The sequence below is a fragment of the Salmo salar genome, chromosome ssa07, assembly GCF_905237065.1.
Source record: "Salmo salar chromosome ssa07, Ssal_v3.1, whole genome shotgun sequence".
Taxonomy (NCBI): domain Eukaryota; kingdom Metazoa; phylum Chordata; class Actinopteri; order Salmoniformes; family Salmonidae; genus Salmo; species Salmo salar.
In genome coordinates this window covers 21106925-21118724 of record NC_059448.1, presented here as the reverse complement: position 1 = coordinate 21118724, position 11800 = coordinate 21106925, and the positions used below count along the sequence as shown (strand labels likewise).

The following is an 11800-nucleotide window of genomic DNA, read 5'->3' as shown; positions in this document are numbered from 1 at the left end:
CATTAAAAATCTGCCGTTTCCAGCTACAATAGTCATTTACAACATTAACAATGTCTACACTGTATTTCTGATCAATTTGATGTTATTTTAATGGACAAAAATGTTTGCTTTTCTTTCAAAAACAAGGACATTTCTAAGTGACTCCAAACTTTTGAATGGTAGTGTATGCTGCTGCTACTCTTTATTACATGTCACTTCATTCCTTGTTATACAGTATTTACATATCTACCTCAATTACATAGTACCCCTGCACATCGACTCGGTACTGATACCTCGTTTATATAGCCAATTTATCGTTACTCATTGTGTATTTATTATTACTTTTATTATTACGTGTTTTACTTTTCTATTATTTCTCTATTTTCTTTCACTCTGCTTTGTTGGGAAGGGCCCGTAAGTAAGCATTTCACTGTTAAACTACACCTGTTGATAACAAAGCATGTGACAAATAAAATGTGATTTGATTTGGCATTACACACATATTTCAAAATACAAAATGTAATGGATGTCTCAGCAGATGTGGAAAGAATTTTAAACCGGGCTGAGGTAGAGCAGTGTTTATGAGACAAGGGTGGATCCCCAAGGGTTATCTACGAAAAGCTGACACAAACATGTAACATGTTTTGCTCTATGACGCTCATAAGTCGTTAGGTAAGGGGTCCTTCTACATAGATCATAGGAAATCCAAGGACATAGTGCCTATAATATTGTAATAAGCTCACATAGTTGCTGTCACAAACTCCAAACTCCACACATTTGTCACTAGCTAATTGTATATTAATTTCCCACTAAGAAAAAAATTCCTGTACTTTTTTATCAGGTTTCTGCTTTTTCAGACCGTATTTGGCCCAGTATAATTTCGAGGTCCACTGGTGCTACTGGGGTTGACTGTGTTTCCTGGCGAGTTCCCACGGTCGCCACCTACGCACGGAGGGCGCTATTAAATTATTAACAGCCTAGACTTTACGGTTGTGATGTAAAAGCGATTTTTTCACGTTCCGGCACTTTTTCGGATTACTGTATCTTGGTCTGACCTCGGTCTATCTTTTAATATTCTACATCCTTGATATATATTTCATAATATGGATTTCTCAATTCGTGCTTCTACACTGGAAGACTGCAAAGATATCGCGCGGATGATCTTGGTGAGCTGTCACAGATGCGCGTGTGCATGGCCGCCCCGCACGTGCTTGGAATTTGGAGACATGAATGATTCATTTGCATAGAAATATTACGTCAGTATCCACAATACATAGATCGCTGTTCCTCATCATGAGAAATAAAATAATTTGTTTGCAGCTACTGTTAGACTACATTGTATCCATTCTTTGTCTGGCAAAACAAAATAATGTTATTCGATATGCTACAGTAGCCATATTTGTTCAGTTATTTTTATACAAATGTTTTTTCAAAACTGGCCCGTTATGTTGCCAAACGTTGTCGAACGTTGGACCAAATGCCATAAATGGAGCCAACATGATTCCTTGGTCTATATATCGGGGAGAGGCATGTTTGTTCTATATTATGTATTTCTACCTGAACCTTCCAAAACGTGTGCTGGGGTCTATTCATTAGTCAGATTCTGTTGCAACACATTTGGTCTGTTGTAAAACTTTTTGCAACAGAAAACGTGTCCCTAGTGTCAGAGAGTCTTTTATAAACTGGGTGGTTCAAGTCCTGAATGCTGATTGGCTGACAGCTGTGGTATAACCCGTATACAACGGTTTACTGCTCTGGTGGTAACCAGTTTATAATAGCTAAGGCCTGTATCCAGGCACTCCCTCGTGCCTTATTAAGAATACAAGCCTTCTATGATAGTCTCAGTGCTAAATCAAAGTTATGTTTGGAATCAATAACACTAATGCTATTTTGTTAGGCCTAATTTGTATTTTATGTCCTCATGTGTCCTCAGGAACTGGCTGAATACGAGAAAGTATTGGACCAAGTGAAAGTTACACAGAAAGGTAGATTCATTCATTCCGGCTATTTAAAAAAAATCCCTATTTAATTTTTTGTAATTTAAATGCCATATTTTAATGTACTTTTTCTTTCACTCAATAATGAGTTTACACTCTTTGAAAAAAGGTGCTATCTAGAACCAAAAATGGTTCTTTGGCTGCCCCCATAGGAGAACCCTTTAAAGAACCCCTTTTGGTTCCTTTTGGGTTCTATTTAGAACCCTTTCAGCAGAAGGTTCTACATGGAACCCAAAAAAGTTCTACCTGGAACCAAAAGGGGTTCTATCTAGAACCAAAAAGGGTTCTCCTATGGGTTCAGCCGCAGAATCCTTTTGGAATCCTTTTATTCTAAGAGTGTAGATCACTTTAACCCTTTTTGTTCTGTATCTTTGTCATCTCTCCCCTCCAGATTTGGAGCAGGATGGGTTCATTAAAAACCCATTCTTTCATGGTATCGTCGCAGAAGTACCCGAACAACACAGGACCAAAGAGGGTGAGAGAAGAACTTACCATAGACACAGTTTCTATGTGCTGACATGACCAGGGTTGGGGTCAATTCCCTTTGAACTCCATCAATTCAGAAAGTGACTAGTAATTCAATTAATGTCTTCAAAAAGAGATTGGAGATAAATTATACTTTAAATTCATGAATTGAATTTCAAATGATTTACGAAAGCGAAATGGAATGGGCCTCCACAATGCTGGTTTTGATTTTCCCAATTCGGAAACCATGTTTCATGAACTTCCAGGATTTCAGATATATTATAACTTCTTCTCCATCTACCCTCCCCATCATAGTAACCAGGCTGGCTCCATATGTTAATTAGCTCTCTTTTTGTTACCTAACCATCCTCTGTCAGGGCTGACTATGCTGCTCTCTGTCTGCCCACTCATTATCTAAGGGGCTTGACATATTTTTTTATGAAGCCAGAAGAACAAGAACATTATGCATTCCAACAGCTGCCAGACTCTTTCCCTTCCATAACACGCCTCTTTTTACACATTCAGAACAGAAGCTGCCTGCCTGGCCAACTGGTTCATTTCATTAACAGACACCGCTTCACATCTATTGCTCTGTCTTTATGGTTTCTCTCTATCTCTGCGTGTGTGTGTGTGTGTGTGTGTGTGTGTGTGTGTGTGTGTGTGTGTGTGTGTGTGTGTGTGTGTGTGTGTGTGTGTGTGTGTGTGTGTGTGTGTGTGTGTGTGTGTGTGTGTGTGTGTGTGTGCCTGCTCACGTACCTACGCCTGAGGATAGGTTTTAGTTCATCTGTGAGTGTGTGTCTGTTTGTTTGCGGACATACACACATGTATATGTGAGTGAGTTTTAAGCGTGTGTGGACATGTTTTTCTGTGTTCAGTATTACAGTATGTCCTGAGGCATAGACTTGACCTTAGTGTCTGTCTGCTTGCTTGCCAGCAAATGGGCCGTATGTTTGTGTTTATGTGTCTGCCTGTCTGTCTGCAAGCGTGAGCAGCATGTGTAAATGTATGTGTGTTTTAAGGGTGTGTGCAGTCAATATTATTGATATTATTATTAGAATTATTGACCTTGACTTTGATACCTGTGTGTTTGTTTGCAGGCCATGCCAAGGTGGGCTACGCACTTTACTTCTATACCTACAGCTCGTGGAAAGGACGGGCCCTCTACATGGAGGACCTGTATGTGATGCCTGAGTTCAGAGGTTAGACAGCTACATCTGCTGGCAAGCAGACTGAGGCCCGTCTTCACAAAGCATCTCAGAGTAGGAGTGCTGATCTAGGATCAGCCCTCCCCCACCAACCTCTTTATTCATCATGATTTAAAAACTGATTCTAGATCAGCACTCCTACTCTGAGATGCTTTGTGAATATGGGCCTTGGTCTTGACCAGTTTTGTTTTAATCAAACTAGAGAGGAGGATTCAGAATATACAGTGCCTTTGGAAAGTAATCAGACCCCTTGACCTTTTCCACATTTTGTTATGTTACAGCCTTATTCCTCATCAATCTACACACAATACCCCATAATGACAAAGTGAAAACAGGTTTGTTAGGGAGGTGATCAAGAACCCAATGGTCACTCTGACAAAACTCAAGAGTTCCTCTGTGGAGATGAGAAAACCTTCCGAAAGGACAACCATCTCCGCAGTACTACTCAGGAAAAGGCACACTTCCAGACTGAAGCCACTCCTCATTAAAAGGCACATGACAGCCCACTTGGAGTTTGCCAAAAGGCACCTAAAGGACTCTCAGTCCATGAGAAACGAGATTCTCTGGTCTGAATGCCAAGCGTCATGTCTGGAGGAAACCTGGCACCATTCCTACAGTGAAGCATGGTGGTGGCAGCAGCATGCTGTGGGGATGTTTTTCAGCGACAGGGACTGGGAGACTAGTCAGGATCGAAGGAAAGATGAACGGATCAAAGTACAGAGAGATCCTTGATGAAAACTTACTCGAGAGCCCTCAGGACCTCAGACTGGGACGAAGGTTCACCTCCCAACAGGACAACGACTCTAAACACACAGCCAAGACAACGCAGGAGTGGCTTCGGGAGAAGTCTCTGAATGTCCTTGAGAGGTCCAGACAGAGCCCGGACTTGAACCCAATCGAACATCTCTGGAGAGACCTGAAAATAGCTATGCAGCAACGCTTCCCATCCAACCTGACAAAGCTTGAGAGGATCTGCAGAGAAGAATGGGAGAAACTCCCCAAATACAGGTGTGTCAAGCTTGTAGCGTCATACCCAAGAAGACTCAAGGCTGTAATCGCTGCCAAAGGTGCTTCAACAAAGTACAGAGTAAAGGGTCTGAATACTTATGTAAATGTGATATATATTTTTTTTTTTATGGATTATTATATATGTGCAAACATTTCTAAAACATGTTTTTGCTTTGTCATTAAGGGGTATAGTGTGTAGATTGATGAGTGGAAAAAAAACAAATTAATCAATTTTATAAAAAGGCTGTAACAACAAAATGTGGAAAAAGTCAAAGACTCTGAAACCTTTCCGAGTGCACTGTACGTGGAGGTCTTGCAGTTCACCTATCCTGCTGTCAATTTCCTGCACATCTGTTAAACTAGTGTGATGCAACATGTGCCTGATCCACTACGCGATTGCACAGTTTGCACCTGTTTCTCTCTCATTTCCACCAGTGTACAACAAAACAAATTCTAAAAGTAGAACTCGCATCGCACCCAAATAAATGAGTCTAGATGGTCTCCAGGAACAATATTTGTCAAACAAAAAAACGTGGACCGCACATTGATTTGCATTTTGCTTAATCAGTTTATTTATACCAACAGCATTAAGCCGATAAATAACCCTACGTTTCGTATCTCATGTATATCTCTCTTTTGGCATCACAGGTAAAGGTATCGGGAAGGCACTGATGAGCAAAGTAGCTCAGGTGAGTGATGCTGCCCTGTTACTCAAGTTTGCCATATAATTAAACCCTCTGGCTGTGGTGTAATTGTATTGACAAAGCTTCCCCTTGAGTGCAATTGATATGTGGACCTTTGCATGTGGACCTTTGCACACCTGTGTGTTTGTGCATATGTGAATATGTACAGTTGAAGTCGGAAGTTGACATACACTTTAGCCAACTAGATTTGAACTTAGTTTTTCACTATTCCTGACATTTAATCCTAGTAAAAATTATCTTTCATAGGTCAGTTAGAATCACCACTTGATTGTAAGAATGTGAAATGTCAGAATAATAGTAGAGAGAATAATTTATTTCAGCTTTTATTTCTTTCATCACATTCCCAGTAAGTCAGAAGTTTACATACACTCAATTAGTATTTGGTAGCATTGCCTTTAAATTGTTTAACTTGGGTCAAACGTTTCGGGTAGCCTTCCACAATCTTCCCACAATAAGTTGGGTGAATTTTGGCCCATTCCTCCTGAGAGAGCTGGTGTAACTAAGTCAGGTTTGTAGGCCTCCTTGCTCGCCTACGCTTTTTCAGTTCTGCCTACAAATGTTCTATAAGCTGAGGTCAGAGCTTTGTGATTGCCACTCCAATACCTTGACTTTGTTGTCCTTAAGCCATTTTGCCACAACTTTGGAAGTATGCTTGGGGTCTTTGTCCATTTGGAAGACCCATTTGCGACCAAGCTATAACTTCCTGACTGATGCCTTGAGATGTTGCTTCAATATATCCACATAATTTCCCCACCTCATGATGCCATCTATTTTGTGAAGTGCACCAGTCCCTCCTGCAGCAAAGCACCCCCACAACATGATGCTGTCAGCCCTGTGCTTCACGGTTGGGAGGGTGTTCTTTGGCTTGCAAGCCTCCCCCTTTTCCTCCAAACATAACGATGGTCATTATGGCCAAACAGTTCTATTTTTGTTTCATCAGACCAGAGGACATTTCTCCAAAAAGTACGATCTTTGTCTCCATGTGCAGTTGCAAACCGTTGTCTGGCTTTTTTATGGCGGTTTTGGAGCAGTGGCTTCTTCCTTGCTGAGCGGCCTTTCAAGTTATGTCGATATAGGACTTGTTTTACTGTGGATATAGATACTTTTGTACCTGTTTCCTTCAGCATCTTCACAAGGTCCTTTGCTGTTGTTCTGGGATTGATTTGCACTTTTCGCACCAAAGTATGTTCATCTCTATTAGACAGAATGTGTCTTCTTCCTGAGCGGTATGATGGCTGCGTGGTCCCATGGTGTTCATACTTGCGTACTATTGTTTGTACAGATGAATGTGGTACCTTCAGGCATTTGGAAATTGCTCCCAAGGATGAACCAGACTTGTGGAGGTCTACAATAATTTTTCTGATGCCTTGGCTGATTTCTTTTGATTTTCCCATGATGTGAAGCAAAGAGGCACTGAGTTTGAAGGTAGGCCTTGAAATACATCCACAGGTACACCTCCAATTGACTCAAATGATGTCAATTAGCATATCAGAAGCTTCTAAAGCAATGACATCATTTTCTGGATTTTTCAAAGCTGTTTAAAGGCACAGTCAACTTAGTGTATGTAAACTTCTGACCCACTGGAATTGTGATACAGTGAATTCTAAGTGAAATAATCTGTCCATAAACAATTGTTGGAAAAATGACTTGTGTCATGCACAAAGTAGATGTCCTAACCAACTTGCCAAAACTATAGTTTGTTAACAATACATTTATGGAGAGGTTGAAAAATGAGTTTTAATGACTCCAACCTAAGTGTATGTAAACTTCCGACTTCAACTGTATATACATCTGTAGTTTATTGTAGTTTATCCTGAAGCCTTAGCTTTTCTCGTGAGGCCAAGTGCAAAATACACAATCATGCATGTTTCCTTCCGTGTGTGCGCCGCTGTGTATTGCTTTTTGTTTGTATGTTTGTTATTATTTATGTTTGTGACAATATGTCACTTTATTTTATCCTCAAGCATTTTTTTCCCTCATTTGACTTTATTTGACATTTTCCTCTCTCTCTCTCCCTCTCACACACACACACACACACCCCTGTACTGTAGTTGGGCCTGGCCGCCGGCTGCACCCAGCTCAACTTCGCCGTGCTGGACTGGAACAAACCATCTCTGGATTTCTACCTCAGCCAGGGATGTTTTGATGTGACGGCAGACATGGGGTACCACTGCATGCGCTGTGAGGGGGCAGCGCTGGAACAACTGGCCCAGGGGGACACCTAAACACCCCCCTCCCCCCACTGGGTTGACGTCTGACCATTGCAATACTGAGGTCAACCTAGAACATATGCAGGGATAAAGAACCAACTCAAAGCCCCTGTTACAATACTTAAAAATTGCACCTTTCCTTCTTCTTCTTTTCCTTTCCTGAAGTAAAGTAGTCACTGATTTAATATGATTGAATAGGTGAACATTAGGGAATTCTTTGCATAGTTCTCATTCATTTACTAATATCAGATCAGTGATTACCTTTAACGAAACGAGGAAGACAGGATGTATTTTCAAAGTGTTGGAACGATGCCAATGCAATGCAAAAAGGTTGTAGCTGAACTGACAGTTCACCAACTATCTTATAGTTGTTGACATTAGTTGTGTGAACAGTAATGTGTTGTTTACCTGTGACCCCATAGCACCTTTCCCTGCTTTCTTAGCTACGGTAAGAGACACCCATTGATAATATGTGAGAAATCTGGTGAAACGGGAACCTATACAATACTATAAAATCACATGTCTTATACACATCGAGAGCTTGGGACTATAAGGTTCTACAGTATGTGCATTTTTGTCAACATTTTGTTATTGACATAACCATGTTCTTTCTGTTCAAAGTACTCTTAATTCCCCAATTCCTGTTGTTAAGTTCAAAAGAATACAAGATCAAAATGTCTGACACCATTCAAACTAATGGGTTTTGAAATTTAAAGCCAATTATCTCAGAATCAGCTTTTTGCAGATATAACCTTATATAACCAAGCTCTCCACATGTCAATTGATGATTATAACTACTGTGTAATTGTTGTTGTGATGAAGCACAATGTGATTTTTTTCAACTGATTCCTGTTTCACCTTCAACAGGATTGAATGCCTGTTTAAGTTACTTGATTAGCTTCTCCAAGCTCAGACTGTTGCTTTAAGCAAATACGACAAACCAAGGCTTGTAATTTGCAATAGCGATTCATCAATTAAAAAAAAAAATAGATCTCTTTAATGAAAATATGTTTCATCTGAATTTTTTTATCTCGAGATTATCAGATGGTGGCCAATAACACTAAGAAAAAGGCAATTAAATGTGGCATTAGCTTATAGTTCTATTCGTGGCATTTTCCATCAACAATACATTACAATATGTTATTCACCATCAACCTTTAAACTAAGCAAAAACAATCAAGCAAAGCAATTACATGAAATACGGTGATAAAGCCACAGTAGATCAAAGACCAATCTTACCAGCTATTATATTAACGTCCCATATAAGATAATACTCTGGATATGTATTGCAAACAATCTTTTTATGTCTATTGTAAATCACAACTTAGAGAGCTGTTTAGTGTAGAGCGATGATGATGATGATGATGATGATGATGATGATGATGATGATGATGATGATGTGGACTGGGCAGATACAGTGAGATATATGTCAAGTCTGTCTGTAAAGCTGACATTAGTGTGTGCTCTTTTTCTACGATGGCTTGTCCACTTTCTCTCACGTCCACTTTATAGAGCGCCGTTAGATTCATTGGTAGGTGTATAACTCCTCGATAAAGGTATCACTTTGTGGTATTTGTTGTCCAGCAGCCAAATAGTTTGTCAGAAGCAAAAACGTCAGTGTTGGTATATAGGCTACAAAGAGTTACATGAGTTGAAGTCCATAGTTTACAGTGTTGCTATTAGATTTAAAAAAAAAAATGTTTACCTCCCTTGAGTTGGTGTTTTAAACAAAAGCCACTTAATCCCACTTCTGTTGTCACTAAGTAAAACACTTCGAAATCACTGTAAGAACCTTGTTTTTTGTGTAATCACACTTCTTGTTGCATTGAAGATGACATTATAGGCTACTTGTTGTGTATGTTACACACTGTGGAATAAAGTGATGTGCCAATACAGTTGTGTGCTCATAATATTTTATCATTCAATATATTCCCTTGAACCAACCAGCTATTGATAAATATAAATCTGACATAAAATGTTGTCATCATGGAAATAATGACATTTGGCTACTCTGTACAATAGGCTATTTTGCTAGAATAGCCACAATTTGGCTATATCTTCTAGTAGAATGGGCTGCTTACATTAGATCCTGTGGTAGGTAGGGTACTTGTACTCTCCATCTCTGTAGTTCTATTGATAGACGGGTCATTCCTAGAATCTTCAGGACTTGGACTGAAATAGGTTCAGGTACTAATTTTGGCGGCCGGTACTGTTTATATTTAGGTACAGGAGCTCCACAATACTTTTGAGCTAATATTTTAAAAGAGGAACATGAGTTTCTCTATACTTTTGCCAAAGAGGGTGGAGACAAAGAGACTAACATCATGGCACATTGGGTTGACACTAGCTTCCACAACAGCAAAGTCATAATTAATGGCGAAACCCTGCCTACTTCTACAATTTATCTTCTTAAAATTTGGTTTTAATCCTAACCTTAATTACACTGCTAATCACATCTGGAGGAAACCTGGCACCATCCCTACGGTGAAGCATGGTGGTGGCAACATCATGCTGTGGGGATGTTTTTCAGCGGCAGGGACTGGGAGACTAGTCAGGATCGAGGCAAAGATGAACAGAGCCAAGTACAGAGAGATCCTTGATGAAAACCTGCTCCAGAGCCCTCAGGACCTCAGACTGGGGGGATGGTTCGCCTTCCAAAAGGACAACAACCCTAAACACACAACCAAAACAACACAGGAGTGACTTTGGGACAAGTCTCTGAATGTCCTTGAGTAGCACAGCCAGAGCCTGGAATTGAACCCAATCAAACATCTCTGGAGAGACCTGAAAATAGCTGTGCAGCGACGCTCCACATCCAACCTTACAGAGCTTGAGAGGATCTTCAGAGAAGAATAGGAGAAACTCCACAAATACAGGTATGTCAAGCTTGTAGCGTCATACCCAAGAAGACTCGAGGCTGTAATGTATGTGATATTTCAGATTTGTATTTTTTATAAATTAGAAACATTTTGAAAAATATTGTTTTTGCTTTGTCATTATTGGGTATTGTGTGTAGATTGATGAGACAAAAAATGTGACCCATTTTAGAATAAGGCTGTAACGTAACAAATGTGGAAAAAGTCAAGGGGTCTAAATACTTTCCGAATGCATTATATCCGATTTTGACTTTCTGTGTGGAAACCATGTCATTGTGGAAAGGGGTTGTTTTCTTAAAGGATCATTACTATAAACTAACATGGTGGAAAGAGATACCAGGGACACACAGAAATACAGTAATAATAAATAATAATAAAAATACAATACTCATAAATTTTTTTATTGTTGAGAAAGATTTTAACTAAGACAATAAAATAATTAAGAAAGATTTGCTTTATTTTATTTTATTGGTTATATTTCTTGTATAAGTTGAGGAATAACACCAGGGGACCAGGGGCGGAAATCCCGGGGGGGGGGGACGGGGGGGACACGACCCCCCCATCCTGGGAAAAATATGATTTGTCCCCCCCAATATATCACTGAAACATAACTATGTAATTTAAATAATATTAATAATACGCAATGAAAGCAATTGTGCTGATTATAGACACTTAATAGCGCGTTTTTAAGTTTCAAAAGATTGCAACCCCCCCACCCTTTGCCTCACAATGGTTTGATCCACTGCCAGTTCCTTAGCTTGCTAGGTAACGTAGAGGTCGTATCTACTGTCTGAAAGGCACTCAATGCACATAACTGACGTGAGGTTAATCCAGTCAATCGCGCACACACACTAGCTGAATATGCAGAGCTAGCGTGCAAATATTAACTATTAAGCTAGCTAGTACCTATTCCATTTATGTGGCGTCGTCAAAGATGGAATCTTTGCTATTATCAATTTATTCCAAGATCAGCATGCACGTAAGTTGGTGCTTCAAAGTCCCTGTGATAAGGTTAGCGATAAACTGAACAGAACTACACTCTCTTCTACCATTGTTTTAAATATATTTAATGGTCTCGTTGCAAAAGCTAAATTGTCGCAAGGGAACTTTTATTTATATATTTTATTTCACCTTTATTTAACCCGGGTAGCAAAGATTATAGCAAACACCACTGAATTGGTGCTCGCTAGCTTTGCAAATTCAGCTATTGTTAGAAGCCAGCCAATATGAAACAAACGATTAAAATTACAAAAGGTTGCAGCATATGTTGTGTAAATGGTGAACTCATACAGCTGTCAACTCTTGTCACTGCAATCCGTTTCACATTTGCTAGCTACCTTTTAGATCGAAGCCCAT

At 39.7% G+C, this 11800-nt stretch overlaps 1 protein-coding gene across 1 annotated transcript; it reads left to right on the top strand.

The window, feature by feature from the left end:
- Positions 1-924: 924 nt before the first annotated feature.
- Positions 925-9461, top strand: sat2a.1 (spermidine/spermine N1-acetyltransferase family member 2a, tandem duplicate 1). The gene is made up of 6 exons (XM_014206882.2): positions 925-1145; positions 1913-1964; positions 2368-2451; positions 3539-3640; positions 5303-5343; positions 7410-9461. The coding sequence occupies exons 1-6, from the start codon at positions 1083-1085 to the stop codon at positions 7581-7583; spliced, it is 516 nt and encodes a 171-aa protein (XP_014062357.1). The 5' UTR covers positions 925-1082; the 3' UTR covers positions 7584-9461.
- Positions 9462-11800: the final 2339 nt, after the last annotated feature.

Coding starts and splice junctions, on each gene's coding strand:
- sat2a.1 (XM_014206882.2), top strand. CDS start 1,083: ATGGATTTCTCAATTCGTGCTTCTACACTGGAAGACTGCAAAGATATC. Junction 1,146..1,912: donor ATATCGCGCGGATGATCTTG/GTGAGCTGTCAC, acceptor ATGTGTCCTCAG/GAACTGGCTGAATACGAGAA. Junction 2,452..3,538: donor ACAACACAGGACCAAAGAGG/GTGAGAGAAGAA, acceptor GTTTGTTTGCAG/GCCATGCCAAGGTGGGCTAC.